Source organism: Boleophthalmus pectinirostris, unplaced genomic scaffold, assembly GCF_026225935.1.
Source record: "Boleophthalmus pectinirostris isolate CB_2022bp ecotype Guang Dong unplaced genomic scaffold, ASM2622593v1 HiC_scaffold_10, whole genome shotgun sequence".
In the NCBI taxonomy this organism is placed as follows: Eukaryota; Metazoa; Chordata; class Actinopteri; order Gobiiformes; family Gobiidae; genus Boleophthalmus; species Boleophthalmus pectinirostris.
In genome coordinates, this window is record NW_026570971.1 from 26,898,628 (window position 1) to 26,922,039 (window position 23,412).

At 37.9% G+C, this 23,412-nt stretch overlaps 1 protein-coding gene across 1 annotated transcript; it reads right to left on the reverse strand.

Moving 5' to 3' along the window:
* Positions 1 to 806: 806 nt before the first annotated feature.
* Positions 807 to 23,170, reverse strand: LOC110154995 (electromotor neuron-associated protein 1-like). Its single transcript, XM_055155361.1, has 11 exons — positions 23,005 to 23,170; positions 20,590 to 20,685; positions 13,886 to 13,968; positions 13,378 to 13,515; positions 10,748 to 11,234; positions 10,005 to 10,088; positions 6,091 to 8,100; positions 5,895 to 6,010; positions 5,682 to 5,820; positions 5,134 to 5,351; positions 807 to 4,264 (listed from the first exon to the last, which is right to left on the reverse strand). The coding sequence occupies exons 1-11, from the start codon at positions 23,168 to 23,170 to the stop codon at positions 4,109 to 4,111; spliced, it is 3,693 nt and encodes a 1,230-aa protein (XP_055011336.1). The 3' UTR covers positions 807 to 4,108.
* Between the last annotated feature and the right edge of the window lie 242 nt (positions 23,171 to 23,412).

Below are 23,412 nucleotides of genomic sequence, written 5' to 3' on the forward strand. Positions count from 1 at the left end.
AGTAATATAGTCAGTTTGATCCTTGATGATTTATTTTTCCAGTAAAATTGTATTATTGTGTCTAGAGTATTGAAGCATGTAATTGGAGGGTGAGTGGGAAGCATAGAAATGAGGTATTTGGGGGAGTATGGACATTCTGACTGCTGCTATTCTGCGGGGTAAGGGAGAGTGGGTGGTTAATCCATTGTAGGAGAGATGCTGACTTCCCGATAAGTGAGGTGTGATTGCCCATTCTTTTATTTTGAATGGATTTTTGTGCATTGATGACAGAAGGATTCAGTACACATTTTTTTTTTTAACTTTCTTTATCAACTTTTCTCCACAAACTGCCAACTGACTAAAGCAAATCTATAATAAATATTTTCTCTCTCACTAAACAACATTAGAACACCATGAAAAAATGTCATATGCACTTTAAAGGTGAACTGAATAGGAGTGCTGTATCTTACTCGTCTCCAAAGCCAGTGGTTTTAGACCAAGGTCCTCCTGATGCCATGTTTGTGTATTTGCCTATTTATCAATTCATTGTGATCAGATGTAAAAAAAAAAAAAAAAAAAAAAAAAAAGTATCCCTACATACAAGACAAACTATCAATTGACAATGACAAATAGCTCTGGTTAGAGAGAAACTAAATATTTTCCCCCATTTGACTGTATGTAATAACCTATTTAAACTATCAAACATTGACTTTGTAACAACAGTGATGCTCATTCTTTATTCACACATCCCAAAATGACTGCATGGAAAATTACAAAGTGAAAGGAAGATATTCAGTCAATTTCCCAGTAATCACTTGTGTCTCCCACTCTCCCTCTACCAGTTTAAGTTCATGAATATCATGAATGAACTACATACAGCAAACACTGGACACATGCGGGACATATACACAAAGGCTGTTATAGTGGGGTCAGGTTCAAGCTTCAAGTCTTTAAGAATCAAGTAAAGAAACTATGTCTATATCTTGTGATTAGTGAGTTCGGTGGGGCATTAGACAGTGTGTTTCTTAGAATACTTAAAAGTAGGAAATGCATACAATCACATACACCGCATTTGAATGGAATTGTTGTCTACTTTGGCTTAAAACATTAAATGAAAAGTGCAAGTACTTATAATATAATCAACTATATCATCATGACGACTGACAGAAATAGTCACTTATCAACTTTTTAAATTGTTAGTGGACCAGTGTAACCATCTTTGGGGTGTGCAGTGGTCAGTATCAGGAAACAGTGGCTCAAATCTTGTATGTCTCTACGTCTGTTCATAATATTTTACTGATTGGTGAAAAATGTCAGCTTGGTGAAAATTTTAAGTGGGATGAAACAAATCGACTTTTCATTTTTTGAGACTAAACTGCACATGGGATCTTAATATCATCATCATCATCATCATCCTTACTATATACTATATTGCTTTTGTGTGCAGCTTACCCCCCTCACATTCAGTGTGCCCCTTCAGTTGATTCATTTAAGTCTATTTTAAAAACACACTTTTACTCACTGGCTATTAATACACCATGAGAGTCTTTTATTGGTTTTATATTCTATTTTTCAATTGCTAATTTAAGTATTATTTATGTTTTTTACTTCTAAGACTTGTTGGTAAAATGTGCTATACAAAAAAAGTTGGATTGGATTAAACTGTCATCTGTGGTTAATCACTGCCACTGCATTTTACAAGACCTGTGACATCACCTTTAAAAACAGCTAGAACTCAAAAGATAAAATGACAGTATTTTGGTTGCCGGGCAGCCCTGGGTTAAACATGGCATTGCTGGTTGCTATGACAATCTTACTAACACAGTAACACTTCTTAGTATTTCTCTTCACATTGCATCCATTACATTTTTGTGATTTGAGGCCACCATGTTCTTATTTACATACATAACATCACCCTCTGACCTTATATAACTTATATTGCAATGAAATATCTACAACTTAAAGGTACACTGCACAACTTTTCCGGCAGAGGACCCACTATCTATTTGTCTCCATGGTTCTTGCTTTGTCTTGAATGTTCCACAGTATAGATTAAACCTATTCATCAAGATGGAGACAAGTAGTTTAGAGCACTACGCCATACTACAATTCAGATCTGTGGAGAGCCGCCCCTATTCAAAGAAGGAATTATTGTATTTTTGAGCGATAGAAACACCTGCATTAAATAAATAAGATGGATATGTTTAGTGTCATACCTTGTAACATTCCACGGAAAGCAATGACATTCCATGGAGACAAGCAGGTAAAGGACCCTCCACCAGAAAAGTTGTGCAATACACCTTTAAATAAACATATACATTTGAAGAAATACAACATATTTGGCTAAAGCATTTGCTGCTGAAATACATTACAATTGCTGGACCATTCAGGTTTAAATGAAGCTGATTTGCATTTTGGACATTCAGAAACCAACTTGATTTTCACAAACACCAAACTTTTTAGTCAAGTTGAACCACTGATAAACCATTTTTACATTACATATTATGTACAGTTCAGGTTTGACAGAGCCACAAGACTTTTTCAAAGCTCACCTCACAACAGCTGACCACAGTTAAGAGACGTTTTGTATAAGGCTCTTATTCAAACGGATTTCAGTTATTAAACAACATTTAGATTACACTGCAAATTAGATGTATTGATGTAGATGTATTGAAATTACTTGAGTACAAAATATTAATCTTGTAAATGCACTGTTTGAGCACTGCTTCCTGCTTGTCTCCCTGGAGATGTTACTGCTTTGCCAGGAATGTTCCACAGTATAGCATTAAACTTTCAGTTTTTGTACGTCTTAGATATGTGGAGAGACGAACCTTCTCACAGAAGAAAGTTTTTCAAGGTAATTATAATAAATGCTAGATATTGTGGAATATTCCTGACAAAGCAGGCATTCCAGTTACATGGTGTACCTTTAATTTGACTAGTTTTGGTTAGATTAGCCATATTTACTTACTGAGCTTTTAGCTAATTTATCCGATTCATATTCTGAATTAAAGTGATTTTAATACATGCCACAGATTACATTTTTGCAGTGTAGAACTTAAACTATAGTTTTGGTGTAAACAAATTCAGTGCACAGAATGATAGTTCAAGCTATTTGCCTCTGTTCTTTAGTGTACAGTGATTAGCATGCATATTTATAAAGCACAGGTTTTATACCAGATGCTCTTCCAGGCAGACCGTTTTGATCTTTGCTTTGGACCACCATAAGAACACATATTATCCCCATAATAAAATAAACAATGAGATAAAAGTTTTTTTCATTGTGTGAACTTAATCTGCATTTCTAATTCAATTTAAATCATTTTTACTATGACAATATGCTACTGTAAGTGCATTTTTTCAACTGTGTTAACCTAACATTGGCATATAGGATAAAGCAAATTAATTATATATTACATTGCCTGTTCAAGTCTGTTATGCACATGCTTCTTTTACTGCACTGTTTTTCTCATAACAACAAGTCTAAGGATTTCTCCCCATAGAGATGCATTCTGTAACAAAGTGGGTGTAGGTGGGAGGATATATTGGCAAACACAGTCCAGAAGTGCCAAGGTTGTTGAGTCTATTCACATTCAGGTACTTTCAGTATAGTCCAAATATCAATGTTTTTAATAGGAATCACATCAAAAGGAAAAGAGATTCAGGATAAAGCCTTAGCCTGCTCTGAGAAAGGTTAACTTATGTGTTGTAACCATAGACTGTATAAAGAATTGAACTAAGGGAGTGTGATGTCACCCATGCTCTAGTCACATGAGGTTGAGACAGTTACAAGTGCAAATTTGAAGCCACGTTCCATATTAGGAATAGGAATTTATTTACATAAATAAAATAAATAAATAGCAAAATAAAAGCACCAAGATCATGTAGAGCAGGTTAATACAAACATTTTTAGACCAAAATGACGAGGTGTGATAATTTTACAATGTAAAGTCAACTAGAGCCAATTGGAGTCGATGGATGTGTCCATTTATATATACAGTCTATGGTTGTAGCCTAATAAAAAAGTTATATGTGAGAATCTGTCCTGATATTTTTTATTGACTGAAGAGCCTAAATGTATTTAATAGTTATCGAAAATCTCAACTTTTTTCGTATAATGCCACTCTACTCAGAATTCGATCTTGCAGGCAGGGAAGGTCTCATCCTGCATGGCCACGGTGCTGTTGGAGCCCAAGACGGTGATGTTCAGGTCCCTCTGTCGGTCCAGAGTCTGCTGGTACCACTCCTGCATGGAGCCTGACTCAAAGGTGGGGATCACTGTCACCTGAAAAAATACACAAAATCTATATCAGAGAATAGATTGAAACAGGTCATGGTACATACAACAAATATCTCTTACCTGTTGTCTGGTATAAATGATTGATTATACTATTCTACTACGAAGCACTGACTGTAAAAAGAAGTGGACTAAGGGAGTTATACAGGCGAATTTGGAGCTGAGTTCCATATTAGGGATAGGAATTTACATAATACATATTAGTGGTAGGAATTTACATAATAATGGAATAAAAACACCAGGATCAAGTTAATATGAACATTTTATGACCAAAATGACGAGGCTCAGTGCAGCAGTTAAAGAGTGAGGAGGGTGATCATGTCAAAATGCTGTGATATTATTAATGTTAATTTTGACTGTCATGAGCAAAACAAAAAGGATAGACAAGAAATCTTAAATTTACTTTAATTGTCCAATGGAAGACATTGCTAATAATAATAAGTGACCGGCAGTCATTGAATCAAGTAGTTTTTTGTTGTTGTTGTTTTTTTTCAGAAATTATTCCATGTAAACCTTGTTTCTAAGATTTCAGATTCAGATTATGATATAGGGTGTTTATAATTTAATATGCCCAGTAAGGTTGAAATATATAGTGTTATATGTATACATGTATTGGTAAATTTGTTTTCTAGCTATAAAATGATGTTCCAGTAGTGACAAAATATTATCATGAGTTAAAAAAATTTGGTAACCGTAAAAATAGTTCGCCGTTGGACCTGAAGTACATTGCTTTGTCACTGCAGTGAAAAGTAAGAGACTATATAGACCGTGATCCTTCACTCCTTTTCAGTCCAGCCAACATAAACATTACTATACTTACTTTAGTTAGTTTAATTTACAACATATTATATCATTACCTGCATAGCGTCAGACCAGGAGCTTTTTCCGTCCAGTAAAGCGTCAAGCGTTTGCCTCATTAGCTCCTCCCTCTCGTGTGCATCTCCGCTGATGATGTAACAGGAGGAGCGCACACACCTGAAGAAGTCCACAGAGACCGTAGAGGTGGACGGTCCAGACGGGATATAAGCCAGGTCCACATACACGCTCACATCACCCCCGGAGGCAGGCTTTGGAACTGCAACAACAAAGACAAGGGAAGGGAAGACATGGTAATATAAACCTATAATGTTTTTTTTCCTACAGCGTATTTCACTATTAATAATAATCTTTTAGCTTACTGTTAATATACAACATATATGTTGACCAATTCTGTCTATTTACATGCTGTTATGTGTAGGTGGAAGCTACTATTTATCAATAATCTGTTATAAATTATTTTATAATGAATTTGTATGCAATGAGCTACCACTATTTATTGTACAAAATTAACTTTTTCAGACAGGTTAACTGTTTTGCTTGTGTGTGTATGTAATACAAAACGTAAATATGGAATGAGATTTCCGACCTGGATTGGGTGAAGATTTGGCTGTGGTTTTGGGGCTGGAGGATGAGGTTCGAGCAGAAGAGAGATTCTCCTTTGACCCTTTTGCTCCACTTTGGTTTTGTTTTTTCCCTGAACTGGACCTCTGCAAGCCCTCAATCACCTGCAGACCAGAAAAAATTACCAGAATCTGATATTTTCCTGAGACAGAGACAGACCTCTATTTTGAACACTTACTGCGGACTTCTTCCCTTTGATGCTTCCCGCTTTGGCTCTCTTTGCCTGGGCATCTGACTCAGACTGTGGAATGGGCATGGTGGTTTCGGGGGTGGGGGGGCAAAGGTGGACTATCCCTCAATGGGGCGGGGGAGGGGGTCTGGGGGGAGGGACTGCCCAGGGCGAATATCCCGTGGAGAGTTTGATGGTTCACTACAGGAATCTTCTTCATCTGAATCCAAAACTGCATCTGCTGTTGTTGAGGGGCAGTCCTCTGTTCCAACTGGGGCATTTGATTCACTTGGGGAGGCATCTTTGTGGTTATTGTTGTTGCTATGTTGATTGCTACCACCCTTGGATTGGTCACTATTGGAGGCGGAGTCCGGAGCTTTGAAATGCTTAAACTCGCAAGGTGAAACTAAACACAAGTCAACATCATGGGGCGATGTCTCTAAGTGGAGTGAATTCGGTGGGCGGGACATTTCTGAACCTAAAGATCGTGGAGGTTTCTTCATCTGTAAGGACAAACCAACATAATGGCTGCCGTTTGAGTTTGAGTGATGCGTTACTGATTCATCTCCCTCTTTCTGGCTTGGACCTTGCTCAAAAGACATAGACAGTGATTCGTCCACTTCGGTAGACTGGGGAGAGCTGACTTCTGCTGGCATTGAGTGCGTAGTTGTCGTAGTAGTTAAAGATGGAGAAGGATCAGATGGTACTTCCTTCAAAGTCCCTAAAGTTAGAAAACTCAAATGCTTTTCTTTGTTACTTTTCGGTTTTTCGCTTTGCTCTTTTGGAGAACTTGTCACCTCACTACCATCACTAGACTCAATACTCCCCATTTGAATTCGACTGAGCGCACTACGATTGCCCCAAACGTCATCAGGGGATAGACAGTAAGGGGTATGTCCTGCACTATTGGGCCTAGATTCTGGAGATGCATTCTCTACTGTAGCTTCTTCTGGACTAACTGGAGCCTGATTTGTTTCGGGTGAAGATTTGGGGGTGACGACTGGAGGGCTATGTTGTAAAGCCCCATCCAACAAAGTGTACTCCGTCGGGGTCAAATCTTGTGGGATACTTGGGTCATTTTTAAGCTCACAAGGAAATCCAACCACTTTCGTGGGTTTAACGTTATCTTCACTCTCCTCTTTCACTAGACTTGTCATATCTTGTTTTGTATTTTTAACATCTTCAGTATCTTTGCTTTGTCCATTTTCTGACAACTTTGCTGTTTCTAACTCTCTCTCAGTCTCTTCCCTTAGCTTACGAAACTCTTCCGTCATGTCTTCTGGGGTTGAAATTTTGGAACAAGATGGCTGCTCCTCAGTTTCTTCAACCTTTTCTCTTTTTTCTTCGGTAATCTTAGCTTCTTGCTTTGGTGAATTTTTATGTGAGACTTCAGTTTCTAACTTTTTTACGCCACCACTTGCCTCTTTGCCAGATGTTTTTTTATTCTTCTTTGCAGTAGTTTTGGAGTCATTTTTTGCATCTTTTTTAAGTTTTGTTTTATTGTCTGTTTTAGGTTTAGGAGCAGTCAAATCCTTTTTCACACCCACACTATTTTCGTCTTTAATGTCCTCTTTTCCCTTAACATCTTTCTTCTTCAAAGTGTTTCTATCTGTCAGTGGCGCTTTCTTCAGCTCCTTTTTAGTCTTATCAACCCCATTCATAACTTTTCCTTTCTCTTTTGCATCCTCTTTGACTGTTTTGACGATTTTTCTTATATCTTTACTAACTGACATCACACTATCCTGACTATCCGCTCTTTTGCTCTTCTTCTCTGCTCCCAGTCGCTCAAAATCTCCAGTAGTTACTGTAGGCTTCTGCAAAAATGCCAACCCTTTCAGTTTTTCAAGTCCTTGTATTAATTTTGCTTGTGGAGTGACACCAGGAAACAAAACGCGAACTACTTTCTCTTGAGGGCATGCAGGGTGCCACACAAGCAAAGCACAAACTGAAGCTAATGCGCTGAGTGGTAAAGATTTGGATGCCGAAGATACTGAGTCAGGCCAGTTTTGCATAAATGTTTGGTATTCTTGGCTATTTTTGCTTGGGGAGATTATGTACAGGTCTAATTGTCCCACTCCCATCTTCTGGAAAAGGGTCATTGGTTCAATTGGGGCAGTGTTGGGGCGGACCATTGGCTGTGGTTTGATGTCTAGTTTCTTCAGTAGTTGCACGGTTAAAGCTCCCTGCTGTGTGCTCTTCATTACATTGTCCACATCTGAAAGACAAGAAAGAACTGCCATGTATTCATGTATTCCTTTTAATTTAGGAAAGTGTTAAAGAGTTTTTCAAACTTTGTATAGATGATTCTTTGTCTTATTTTATCAAAGGGTATTTCTCAAAGTGTATTTCTCACGGGAAAACCAACTTCTTATTAACTGTTATCTTCCCCAAGGAGAGTCTTCCCTAAGCACATCCCTCCCTTACACCTCAGCAGCTGGCACATGCGCACACACACACACACACACACACACACACACACACACACACACACACACACACACACACACACACACACAGAATACACACCTTCATTCTCTATGTTTTTTACTGTGATAGAAAAATGTAACCGCCCATTTATTCATGTAACCTGTGAGATTTAATAAATACGTGACATTGGACGGTGGTTCTTTGGCAGTTAAGAGCTGTAGCAGCGCCTCTGTCCCTCGCCGCGAGTAAAAACCCTGAATTCTGCCTTCTGAGTTTCTTTGTGTTAATATCACTGTTATTTTCTGACAGAAAGTAACTGTACAATGCAAAAACTAAAATCTAGCCATGTTAAGGTTGCTTGAATTAAGAAAGTTTTATTAAATCTGAGTAAATTTCACTGTGGAGACACTGGTATAGTTGTCTTTTAAAAACATAAATGTTTATTGTTTTATATTGTCACTGTCCTTGTCTGTTTTTAAAATGGACCATGAGTCCGGAATAAAGATGATGATGACGACTTAACAAGCAAAATTATCTACCAAGGAACAAGATTTCTTGTACTTAAAATATAAACATGCATATTGCTACTCTTAAAATAAGAAAAACAACAACTCTTTACACTTCAAATAAGAAACAAAATCTATTGTTGCTTGAAATAAGAACACTTGTTCTATTGGTAGATAATTTTACTTTTCAAGTTGAATCTACTCAAATAAAGTAAAAAGTTCTTAGTTTAAGTCATTTTATCTTACCTTGATATTGCTTTTTGCAGTGTATCATCAATATCAAATGTAAAAAGTAACTGCACCGGAATACAGTTACTGCGACAGAGTTAGTGTTCAGAATACATATTTTTGGTATGTATTACTTCCCAACACTGGATACAAGTGATAGAGAAATTACACTGCCAGCTCAGTCCTTGTTATCTTAGCCTATGTTATCAGAAGTATAATACTCCCTACAATGGAAGCATAGCCAGACTGACTGGCTGAGACTGGAATGGACAATACTATCACAGTGTCTTGAGAGGTTCAAGTCTTTGGATCTCACACAGATGGTCAGCAAACTTCTGCCATACTTCTTCTTCAAACTCTCGGGCTACTTGGATTTACTCTAGAACAGTAAGGTAAATGTGTTCAAATTATACACTGCTTTTACAGATATAAACTTAAAAAGACTTCCTGATCTGAATCCTCACTTTGTAAACCCCGGCATCTGCAGACAATCATTAATCAGTGTTAGAGCATCTACTATTGGACAGTAATATAAAATCAAATAAAGCACATGTGTATAAAAAGCATGTTCATTTAGACCTTATTTTTAACATCCACAAAATCCCAGGGTGCATGAATGCCACCTGCTGATGCACTGAAGTGTGAGGCTAAAACAAGAGCTTACTAAATATATATGCTGGATTACTGAAAAATGCACAAATGAATCTTAGCACAACTCATTATAAATAGATACCATATACATTATACATGACGGAATCTTTAAGAAGTCAGTTTTACATGTTATGTTTATTTATAACTATACATTTGGGTACTATGGTCTATACAGAGTTGGGAGTGTTTATATAGAATTTGAATGGGTAATGACTCATAGAAGCAGATAAGGACTGTTCTTTGCTAAATAAACATGATTTTTATGCAGAACAATGACACTGAAGACCACAATTGAAGGATGACTCACTGTGTAATTCTGGCTTCAGCCTTTCCGGGGCGTTAAAGAAAACAACTCCGAGCTCTGGGGAGATGAGTCTCTTGGATGAGTCCTCTGTTCAAAGAAAAAACAAGAAATATATATATACACATATCACTGGCTCCTTATTATGGTTTATTTTAGAGCATTTATATCATTTTATTTTATCTTATCTATTGTTATCAATTTGTATTATTTTTAAGGTTTTATGTTTTAAATATTGTTACTTAATACTTTTGCTTTGTTTTTTTCTTTTGTTTTGTTTTTTTGTTGTGTTGTGTTTTGATCTTAATAAATAATAATAATAATAATATATATTAAGAACAAATTGGTTTATTGAGACTCTATAAAACAAACTTTAGGTTTAAATATCCATCAAAACAAATAAGAGTAAATACATGATATAGGTTTTTGTTATGGCCAGTACTGATACTGATTGTTTAGTATCCACATAAACCGATGGACAATATTTTTGATATGTACAGCCAATTTAGATTTTTTCCCCCCATTTACTTCTCATTTACAAAACTATATGCACAAACCTGTATAACAAAAAAGTGGATAGAAGAGCAGTGTAGTAAGATTTTGTGCATTGTCCTCTTTGACTTTGAGGGCTCAAACAAAGCTTTATGCAACTGGTTGGCGCACACAAAATATCACCCACTGCTGGAGATGTAAGGCCATTACACTAAAAAGCCAAAAGATATATTGGAACTAACTAACTCATGTCTCACCTTTCACATCTGCCCTCAGCTCCACCTCACACACTTTTCTCTGGAGGAACGCATTGACTCCAGGGAGGTTCTCTGTTCCGATGTGCGTCAACAAAACCGCATCCACGCGATCCAAGTGTCTCACCAACTTCCAAAAACAGGCCTGCGATTCTGACCCTCCGTTGACCAAAACTGTGAACCCGTTTACAGCGAAGAAGGCACAGTCCCCCCTCCCTGCTGGGAACACATAACAGCAGGGGCGGGACAGTTTGAGAAAGCCCACGGTAGAGGGGGGAGGTAGCAGTTCGAAGGGGGACAGAGGGGAGATGGTGTTGGATATGAGGGAGTTGAAGTCCACCATAGCGTCCATGGCAGGGTGGACCTCCGGAGGGTTGATGTGGAGAGAGTAGGGGCCCTGTAGCTCCAGCAAAGTCTGCCTCCAGTGGCCGATGTTGGGACAGCTCAGGGTCAGGTGCAGGTTGGAGCAGGAGCCCTCTCGACCAACAAACTGAAAACAATGACAATATTTAGACTTTTTAGACAACATACTTTGATCAGTTTCTAATATGGTGTTTTTTTTGTAATGTTAAAAAGCTCATATTGCGCTATTTTCTCATCTATATTATAATAAGGTTTCTTCAACAAAAACATATCTGAAGTTGTGTTTTGTTTCATTCACACATTTTGGAATAACCCTTTATTACCTGGTCCCCAGGTTTTGTATTCACCCTGTGTGTCTGTGTGTGTTTGTCCACCAGCGATAATTCCGCCATTTATGGACCGATTGTCACAAAATTTGGTACATAGTTCGAGCCCCCATGCCTGATGCTACAAAAAAAGGTTTGGTGACGATCCGAGGTCATTTGAGGTCACACGGGTCAATTGAAACGTCACGCCATTATAAAGGATAAGAATTTTGGCTATTTCTGAGCCATCTGCGGGCTAAAATATTCACCCAATCATCACACAAGTTGGCACACACATAACCGGGGTACACTGGATGTTACAAGTTGAAACCAATCAAGGTCACTTGAAGGTCAAGGTAACCAAGGTCAAAGATGTGTTTTTGGTCATAACTCCGCAAAGGATCGAGCTGGAGCAACGGGAGTGTTCTCAAAACCTCAGAAAAATTATCATCTATTTATAATTCGATGAATTTGTATAGTAAAATATTAATAGTTTTCGAGATAATCACTAATAACAGTTCCTTTCTCTTTCAGTGTATTTCTCTTTCAGTAAATTATTTCTATTTCTTCTTTTTCTGGTGATACAGAACACACTGATCCACAGTCACAGAACTAACATATATGAAACTCTTGAAAAATTACATTTTCGTTACACGCTAGTAAACACAGACATTCTCGTGTGTGACCAATATCACACAAATGTTCATGGGCACTGTACACATACACACACTGCATTGTGGATATAACGATCATGTAATATGGGCTGGGCTCCTCATAAACTGCTTCCGTGGTGATGAACTGCCCCCACCGATGCCTCATGGGGACCAGGTTGATTCCACTTGTTATTAGTATGTCTACAACTCCAAAGCTCAAAATGCTCTGTTCCACCTTGTGATGTCATGAAACAATAGTTTTCAAGTTACCTTTACCCATTCTTCAGTAGAGATTGGAAATTCCAGGGCTGAAATCATCCAAATGATTCTAGTGAAGGTGTATAGAATAGAGTGTTTTCTGTTTGCAGGAAAAACACAAACTCAATATGCAGGGTTTGAGTGTTAAACATGTGTGAATGAAACAACAAGAGGAAACAACATTATAACATACATGAGAAAACATCGTAATATAGTAATGGACCCTTTAAAAGTTATTCATCCAAACACAGAAATCCACTTTTTCTTTTGCTTTGCTGCGCAGTGGTTCAGGAAAAGGAAGTAGTAAAACTGACAGTGAAATCCCCTTTGATTTCATTGTCTGTTTAGTGGATGGGAAATACCAAGAGTCAGACAGACATTTCAGCCTGTTTGTGTCTGTGCTGTGGAGCGATCACTACTAATACTGTTTGTTTATCTATAATGCTTCACACTGACTTTTTAAAATACCACCTATACAAACATTCATTTTCAGCACTTTCTCTTGAGTCCTGAGTCATGTGCGGGGAATAATGAAGAATGAATGAAGCTAATTCAAGAGTTAAAAGGAGTCTGGTAATGGTCTTATGTTGTAAGGAGAAGAGCCCATACTACTTTATTTTCTGATCTATGTTATAATGCTGTTTCTCCATCGCAAACATACCTGGAGTTGTGTTTTGTTTCATTCACACATGTTTAACACACAAACACTGCATATTTAAAGATCTTATGTTGCCACCAGATAGTACAGGAAGTGCTCCACTCCTAGAATCATTAATAATAATAATTTCAGCCCTGGAATTGTCAATCTCTAGTGAACTAAATGTAAAAAGCAGCTGTTAACTTGAAAACATCACATCTTTATGGCATCACAAGGTGGAACAAAAAAGTTTGAGCTAAGAAGATAAAGATGATGATAATGGAGATGAGGCAGAACATTAATCAATGACACCTACATATACAAATACACAGATGGCATATTCCCTACCAGAAAAGTTACATGGTGCATCTTTAAACCCTTTCACGTTCTGATTTGTACAGATAAACCTCCAAGTACCTGTCGCTGTAGGATGTGTTTGAGCTGGTGAGCAGAGAACAGCCCCTGGTGAAACAGAAGATCTCCAGTTTCCTCCAAACTCTGACCGGCCAAAATCAGGAGTTTATGAGCCGAGTCTCGGGACAACAGCGAGGACACCTGAAGAACAAATGTAAGAATGAAGTTATCATTCACTAATGTTTACAACACTCCCAGTTTAGTCTTAGTTTTCTCACATGTTGGCCTACAGATTAAAGGTCCCATATTACACTAGATTTCAGGCATTTTTGTTGGTACAGCCACCTACCTATATGTTGTGGAGATGTTGTGGGGATTGTGTTTTATTTTGTGCAACATTACATGTAACACAGCATCTCCTTGGAGAAAAGTGTCTGAGGTTTCGAACACTCCTAAAAACTTACATAGCCCATAATGGTCCTTTAAATTTACTTTTTCTGAAATCTGAAGGTTGCTGAATTGCTTTTTTTTTCATAACATTAATCTAATTTAGCTTCAAATGTTGTCTCACCTCTGTGTGGACCTGCTCCTGTGTGGGACTGATGAGCACCTGGATGTCCAAAGTTTTAGTGCTGTGGCGCAGACACTTATGACCTGGAGGAAGAGAAAGAGAGAACGAGAGAAAGAGAGAGAGAAAAAGAGAGATTCAGAAGGACAGGAAGAGATTGAGAAGATTGAGAGAAAGGAGAGAGATACAGAGGAGAGGAAGAGAGAAGGAGAGAGATTCAGAGAGGGGGGGCGAGGTTGAGAGGATGAGAGAGTGAGAAGTTTGAGAGTGAGGAGAAGGGGAGAAAAAGAGGGGAGAGAGAAATGAAGAGAGAATGAGAAGATTGAAAGAGAGGAGAGGAAGAGAGAGTGAGAGAGAGGGGAGGAAGAGAAAGCCGAGGGGTAAAGAGGGAGAAGTGAAGGGAAACATGAGAGAAAGTCTGTTAAAGTAGGGCACAGGCAGCTGCAGTGTGAAAAATCAAACAGAAAGTGAAAATAACATCTTAGAGTTTGGACAAAGCGACAGGTCTGAACAGAAAAAAGAGACAGGAGGGTGATGGTACAAAAGAAGTTTGACATACAATTGTACACAGCCTCTTTTATAGGTAAAAGTGCAGTTTTCCAATACCAGTCAAAAGTTTAGACACATCATCTTATGCAGTGTCTTTTTTTTTTTTTTTTACTTGTACAAGTTTCTACATTTCAAATACATACTGACGACATCAAATATATGAAGCAATATATATCAAGTTATATGGAATTATGTAGTAAAGAAAAAAGTTAAATAATACTACTTAATATTTTTCAACAAAGCAAAGGGAAGGGTGGCTACTTTAAGGATTTCAATATAAAATATAAAACATAGATATTTAAAAGAGTTGTTTATATCTATATCTTGCTTCATAAATGTCTTCTTTACCTGTATAAAATATAGAAAATAATAAAAATAATCATAAACATACTGTACCAACTCTAATTTGCTGTCCACAACAAATAACAAATACTGAAAAACTAGCTATTTTCTGAAATATAACAGTTTAAAGGTGCACTGCGTAACTTTTCTGGTACAGGGTCACCTAGCCAGGCTGACACTACCTAGTACCTCCGCTCAATTTAATTTATCTCCAGCAACTAGGTCAGGAATCAGAATACACTAGGTAGTTCGCAAAGACCCTGGAAGTGTAAGGTCAGGCAGCCAATCGCTTTGTCCAAACTCTAAGATGTTATTCTGTGTTGGCAACGATTCCTGAGATCGAGGATTTAAAGTTGAAATACAGAGAATGTTTTAGTGAACTTTATCAAGGAGAAAGACGTTATTGCCCTTCTTTCTATGGGATTTGGGAAAAGCTTACCATATTTTCCACACCATAGGGCGCGCTCTTAAGCCTCCAACCCTATCAAAAAACGACTCTGTGCCCCACAATCCAGAGCGCCCTATACACGAATCCACTTGGGTGTCCCAGCATGACTTCAGTAAACTACAAAGCTGCACCACCCACACTGTACGCAAACACGCACAGAGCAGACAGCGACCTTGCAGCGACAAACACCCACGCAGCCACACTCATCACTCCACGCAGACAAGGAATGAAACAGAGGAACAAACCGAAAAAGCGAGTGCAATGTGCCACTTCTAGCCACAACTGAACAATTGAGGCACTGCGAACACGCCAACAATCCACCGGTCCCAGACAGCACCCTCCCTACGCGCCACAATTGAACAAAGCCAAGAATCACGGTGAACGCACCAAACAAATTCCCACTGATCCATCTAACTGCTGTGTTTCATTTAAAGTCCGGTGCAGTTTATTTGTGAAAAAAGTTCGAAAATAGACCATTCAATGACAGTGCGCCTTATAATCTAGAGAGTCCTATAGTGCGGAAAATATGGTAATATACCAGTTAGCCCCTTTAGCAGCCACTACATACGTCACGACCAAATAGTAGCGATTAATTAAATTTTAAAAAGTACCTATCTACCATCAAGCAAACGAATCGCTGGGAGGTCAGACAGTTTCTACCAAGTGATACTGCCTGAGATGTTCCACAGTATGGCATTGCACTTATGTATCTCTGTGGAGACAGCAGGTGACACCACAGGGTCAAGTTGCATGCCAGATCTGTGGAGAGGTAAGCCCATTTACAGCAAGAAGTTTTTAAGTCAATAAAAACCCATGTTATTGAATAAATGCAAGACGGCTGCGTTTTAATGCCACACCAGGACATTTCAGACAAAGCAACAACATCTCCATGGAGACCAATGTACCTTTAACATAGACAGAAATAAACAATTTCTTCTAAAAATTATGTCTGAAGGTTTCATTTTTGCTTTTTAATTTTCATTGGATTCTGTTAATTATGAAGCTTCACAACGTCAGTGTAACTTGGCTTATTTTAATTGCACTGCCCTGGTCCCGACTCCTCGTCTTGCGAATGGAAAAGAGAGCGAGAGAAGGAGCTGAGTCAGAGTCACTGGGGACGAGATGCCAGGTTCAGTCAATGTCCCGCTCAGATCGAGAGGAGGGAGTGGATAACTGTCTGAGCCCATGGAAAATACTCACTGCACGTTCATAATGGCTCCACTGTGTTAGCTGCAACAAAAGCTACATTCACAAAGATACTGGAATGATTGAAGTCAGATATGCGCTAATACTATGGCGATGGCAAATTTAACCTGCTGTTTCTAAAGCAGTTCATTTATCTTATTTGTGATTTAATTAGTTTTGCATGTTTTTATAGTGTGTTGATTTGAATGTAAAGCACTCTGGTCATCTTGAGTGTTGTAAAGGGCTCTATAAATAAATTCTGATTGATTTACGATAGTGTAGTGCGTAAATTCAACCACAAATACTTGTTCCATTTTCCTGTGGTCCAAAACAGCAAGAATAGCAATATATAGGTTCCACTATCGTTATAGGACTATACCAGAGGGTTGTTACTGATATCGCTATTGACCAATTTTGGGGAAAAAAAGAAAACATCAGCAGATGTTTTGTTGGTGCTGCCCCAGTCTCATTGCCAGATTTGTCTTTTTGAACAGACTAATGAGTAAAAATAAAACTAAGGAGACAATTACAGTTAAAAAAAAAAAGGCTTTATCTTTACATAAACATATCACAAATAAATATAAAATTCTGTTCAAAATATGTGATTTTTACTGACTTTTTAATTGACTTTTGTGAGCTTTAAGCCATGTAATAATGTTGTTACCTCATCAAAAACATACCTGGAGTTGTGTTTTGTTTCATTCACACATGTTTGAGTAATCCTGGTATATTAGTCTGTCTGCATGGCCTATCATCAAAGTAAATCTGTGACATGTTAGTACCATATGAACCATCTCGCACTCTGGGGACCTCAGGGACCGGCCTCCTGCTGGTGCCCAGAGTCAGGACTAAACACAGGGACTCAGCATTTCAGATTCATGCAATTGAAACCTGAAACAGTCTTCCTGAAGATGAGACAGACCTTTACTTTGACACTGTTTAAATTCAGACTCAAAACGGTTCTGTTTAGCTGTGCATGCGACTGAAAGGTTTTCATTCCAGACTCTTCTCTCTAATTTAATGTCTCTCTCTTTTTAATTTTATGATGATTATTTATGTTTTGACTTGTTTTTATTGTGATTTTAAAGTATTTCTTATTCTGTAAAGCACTTTGAATTACTTTGTGTTTGAGTTGTGCTATACAAATAAACTTGCCTTGGCTTGCCTTACATCTCCAAAGCTGAAAATGCTCTGTTCCACTTTGTGATATCATGAAGTGGTAGTTTTTTAAGGCTACCTTTTACCTTATGTTCAGTAGAGATGAGCAAGTCGAGGCCTGGAATTATCCAAATCATTCTAGTGAAGGTGTATGGAGCAGCTCTTGTATTACATGACACATGATCACAAGGTGGAACAGGGTGTTTTCTGTCTGAGAGAAGAACTCAGCCTAAATATGCAGGGTTTGTGTGTTAAACATGTGTGAATGAAACAAAACACAACTCCAGGTATGTTTTGATAAGGAAACAACATGAAAACATAGATAGTTGTTTTCCTTATGAGTTATATTGTTGTAGAAATGTCCAGAACTTGAACTACAATATTAACAAAACCATGATGAAAGATAATTTTATTCCGCTGTCATTACAATGTTCAAAATCCTTGAAGTGGGAGTTTGTGTGGCCTGATGGGAAGCTGTTGTGGAGGTGTAGAGCTGCTGGCACTGGCTGGACTCACTTGTCAAAAACACGGTGCCGTTGCTAACACAATTTGCATAGCTCTGCACCAAAAAGTAATTATAATATGCTAGTGTAATACTCCAAAGTAATTTAGATGGGATAAATGGGAGTGACTCAAGGTAATAAATCAACTTGCTTTTTGGGTCATTTTCAGTGCTGCATTCTGGTAAAATTTGCAGAGAACCAAAGAGAAAGAGGGAGAGAGGGAGAAGCGGAGATTAGTTGTCGTTAAAATAGGCCAGGCAGGTAGTATGATTGATAACAGAGTGAAAATTAAAATAACTTGGATATTTGTGAAGGAAAAAGGGTTTACAGCATGCTATGAAAAACTGCACAATGTTGTCATTTCCACTCTGCAAAAAGTCCTATCTAGGTAAGTTACATAATATCTTGATTTCAGTAGATTTGACTTACAATTTAAATTATCTACCAGTGAAACAATATATTTACATCAAGCAACATGACATATATTGTTATTTTAAGTGTTGTTTTTCTTATTTTAAGTGAGGCAATGCTTTTTAATATTTTACTATTTTTGTACCTTGCTCAAACTAAAATAATATTTTTTTAACAGTACAAAAAGTCTTGTCTCATTGGTACTGTGTTTTTATTTCAAGAAATTTTATTGTTCCTAGGTAGTATGTTTTGCAGTGTAGGGTTCTTCTTTATTGATTGTGAATGATGATTTACAAAGTCTCACCGCTTCCCTTTTACATCAGATGATGACTCAACCAGGTCTGATCACAGTGAACATCTATTGTAAGATTAGTCAACATATTTTTAAAGGTCCCACACAAAATGGATTCTCGGATGATATTAAAGCCATGTTAGAATGTTGTTATCTCATTAAAACCGTACCTGGAGTTGTGTTTTGTTTCATTCACACATGTTTGAGTAATAATTTTACTATCTCCAAAGCTCAAAATGTTCTGCTCCACCTTGCAATGTCATGAAGCGGTAGTTAAATTAACAGCTACCTTGTACCTTTTGTTCAGTCGTGAATGGCAATTCAAGGACTTAAATTTTCCAAATGATTCTAGTGAAAGTGTATGAAGTTTAAAAACACAGTGGATCACCTCCTGTTTTACCACATGAACTCACAACTTCATTTGAGAGAAGAACTAAGCCTAAATATGCAGGGTTTGTGTGTTAAATATGTGTGAATGAAACAAAACACAACTCCAGGTTTGTTTTGATGAGGAAACATTATAACATAGATCAGAAAAAAGCTTAATATTGGCTCTTTAAGTAGCTTTTATGTCTTTGCATGTTTACTCACTTTTAGAGGGACCAGCCAATACCCAATCAGTCATCAATATCTCACAAAAGGAGCTTACACAAACTCTGATATTCTGTGCACAAAAGTTTGACATTTCAGGACAGTGCCAAACGGAAAACAGCGGCCCAGTGGTTAGAGCACTCATCCACCAAACCAAAAGGTCAGACGCTTGATTCTGACTAGAGTAGAGACACACCAATTTGACTGTTTCTGTTCCAGTACTGATTTTGATACTTTGCTGCTGAATCTGATGATACTCGATACCAAACAATACTAGTGCAGAGACTGAAATTTGCCTTTATTTTCTTTAAACACAAACAGCCTGAGGTTAAAAAAAAAATATCCAAATGTGTTTTCTAACTATTAAACAGCTTTGTCAAAAGAATTAAGTTTAATATTATGAAATGTTAGCGATCAAATTGCCTTATTACACCAATTTATAGACCAAAATGGGATTTTCAAGGAATCAATATCTTCAAAGCCAGATATCCGATCCACTATCATTTTCAATATCAGCGCCAATAACTGTTACCAGCATTGTATCGGTGCACCTCTAATTGTCACTTAGTCCAAGTTCTGTTATTGTGTCCTTAGCAAGACACTTCACCCACACCGTCCAGTGTGAATGTGGTGTGTGAGTGATGCTTTTCGGAGAAGCAGATGGCTAAGATTTGCAGCTTCACTTCCGTCAGTCTACCCCAGGACAGCTGTATCTGCATTAGTATCTTATCACCACTAAGTATGAAGTGAATGAATAATGAGTAGAGTCTAGCACTTTGAGAGGGTTCATAAAGCACATTACAAGTGCTAGACATTATTATTATTATTGAATCGGACACTATTATAGGAAGGAAAGGGGAACCGCACAAAGCTGGAAAGTTGGACATCAGCAGAATGTTTTGTTTTAAGTTATTAGAGTAATGGTCTCATACCCATTATTTTTATTCTTAACTGACAATTTAATGTTTTAATAGGTCTCTCTGCTAATGACTGCACTGTGATGAAGCAAAAACGCAACTTTCGCACTTCCAGAGGTGGCATAGTTCAACCCCTATTGTTGCTGGTCCTGAGAGTACGCCCATACTTAACAATATCCTGCCTTCACTTTCCTTCCTCTGTCACTTCCTGGTGCGTTTCCATGGTCATTTTTATGTGAAAGTTCAAGAGCAGTAAATAATAGGCAGTAAATTTTAGTTTCAGAGAGAAATTTGTTTAATTTTGAACTTACCAGCGCCCTTGAACGAGGCCGTGTGGTGGGACAAGAACTCCTGCAGGTACAAGTTTAGATTACAGCTTTTTAAGTCTATGTCCCAGGAGCGAAGACCTGCAAAAACAGACCAGAATACACTTTAAATACAACTTTACAAATCAAATAAATAGCCCTGAAAATGCAGACAAACAGAATAGTAGTAAAATCTGAAGTAATTACTAAATAACAAAAAAATTAGTAAAAATAAAAATTATTATTATACATTTTATTTATATAGTGCTTTTCAGGATACTCGATGACAATTTACAGAACAAACATTAAAACAGTCAAAAGAGCAATAATCAAATAATGCAAGAAAGATAAAAACAGTGAACCATTTTAAGAAAAGTTAAACATTAAAGCTATTCCAGTTGAGATGGGTCATGAGATGTTTCTTGAAGGTGGGGAGTTCGGTGCAGTTGCGGATTTGCTGAGGTAAACTATCAAAAACTTTAGAAATGTTTATACTTCAAATACTAGTCAGGTTTTTGAACATACTAGTACTTGTAGGAGAAGGAAAGAGAGGAATTCTGTATATTCTAATATACTGTGTGAACATGGGGTTATCCAGGTATTTATATGGATTCAGTATAATGTGAGATCACAGAAAACATACACCAACTAACTCAAGCCGCCTTATGAAGGGACCCATTTTTGTAAATTATATGAGAGATACAAGGACGCATTTCACAAGGACATATAAGATACCTGGAGTCTCTAGGCGATATATTTTTAGTCTTGAAAGTGAGGGCAATCCACAGGCAGCGGTTTATGCAACTGGTTACATCTGTTACCATAGTTTTTACTTTATTTGTTCAGGCATTTGTCAGATTTGTTTTGCTATGCTATATTAAGATCAATGCTCATCCTATGCACGCTTTTGTTCTGTGTGTAGTTTTTGTGAGAGTGCCCATTTAAATTGCAAATAATATGTTGTTTACAATCTGCATACAGCCACTCATATGACTACTTGTGGTTTCCTCATTTTTTACGCTGTGCATGCTTGCTGTGAGATTATTTGGAATATCATCTAGTTTACTGTATATTTTTGCTTTAATCTTTAATTTCTTTGGAGGTTTAGCTAAATGTATATGTGCAAGTTTTCTATTGAAGGGTCCGCCACCTGCTCGTCTCCATGTGGATGCTCATTCTCTGACTGGAATGTACCTCAAAATGGCGTTACTCTTATCTATTTTCATGACCACATGCAGGTGAAGTTACAGGTTAGATCTGTGGAAGTGCAACTCACTCACTGTAAGAATGCTTGTTTTTCTGAGTATTTTTGAGCAATAAAAACACCTGCATAAGTACAAGTTAGATATAGTTAATGCTGTACTGTGATACAGTCCAAGTAACGCAGTAACATCTAGACAAGCAGGTAGTGCACACTCCACCAGAAAATTTTGATTGCATCTTTAAACCATATACGATTATTAACCTCTGAGATTAATAAACAATAACTCTGATTTTGGGCTTCTATATTGTGCCCAATCTGTATGTTTTTTTTATCTTTAAGGAGCTAAATTTTAAACCAAAGCTACAAACTCAGCAGACATCGCCCCTCTTCATCACTTTAGGTTTTGTGAGGGTTGCAAATGACTTCACCCATAAAGTCTCTATGGGATTCCATGGGTGGGGATGAGGTCATGGATGAAAGGTATTCCAAAGTCTCTCTCTGTCCATTTTGTTCACATGCGGCAAAAACACATATCAGTTTGCATATTGTAATTAAGACACTTATGTTTTACGATACTGACAATTATGTGGCTGTTGTAAATGTTCCAATAAAGTAGACTTAGCCTTCCTCTTCAGATGAGATTAATTATTGAATATGTCTGATGCAGCCTTAACTACTAATCAATAAACCATTAGAAAGCATTTAGACCAGCTCCTTCATTTAAGATTATAAATACTATCCCAAATCATAGTTACATATGATAACATTATAAACATATTCCAATAATCTTCTCTTGGTTTGTGTGTTCCCACCGTGAGATAAATCACTCCAACGTGACATGATGTACCGTACCTTGCCATCTGTTCGGCTTTGTGCGTCTCTGTTGCACGTAAACCCTCGTATAATAATATAGATTTCTACGTCTTGTTTGTTGGCAGCTGGTGGTTGACCAAATGTTCATGAATGATCTTACAGAGACAAACCAGTCGCTGTTGTTAATTGCACGAACCCAAGGGGAATGCATGGTGGTGGGAAAAAAAAAAAATGACCAGATGACGCATCCTCCGGTCAGGATCAGCCGCGTGTATGCATATAATTACATAAAAGCTGCAGTGAGGTCAGTGTAGCATTATGGACAATTCCCACTATAACACATTTTATTATTATGGGTAAATGAATAGTAATAAAGTGAAATGCATGCAGGCTTCTCGTCTTACCTCGTTCAATGTCTCTGCCGATGTGTCCCGCCGCGTGTCCCTGCTCGCCGCTGCGCCCCACCACGATGAGCAGCGAGTGTTTGTGGAGGCAAAAGTCGACCTTAGCGATTTCCTCCTCCCGGACCTCCCTCTCCTCCTGTAGCAGCAGCAGCCGGGCCGACGCCATGTTGAAACGCTGCGCTTGGATGTGATGTCATAGGAGAAAAAGCAGAGAGTGCAAATCTGACAGCGCCTTGTTTTATGATGCGAGGAGGAGGTCCGGTACCGCCAGCTGCCGTGTGGCGGAACGCACCCGAGCAGCGCTAACTGCGCGAGGGCTCCGTGAATTATTGATGGCACGAGGTGAAAGCGCGAGGCGAGGATGCTCTGTTCAATTTTGCGCATGTTTAATTCATTGTCAACATTATG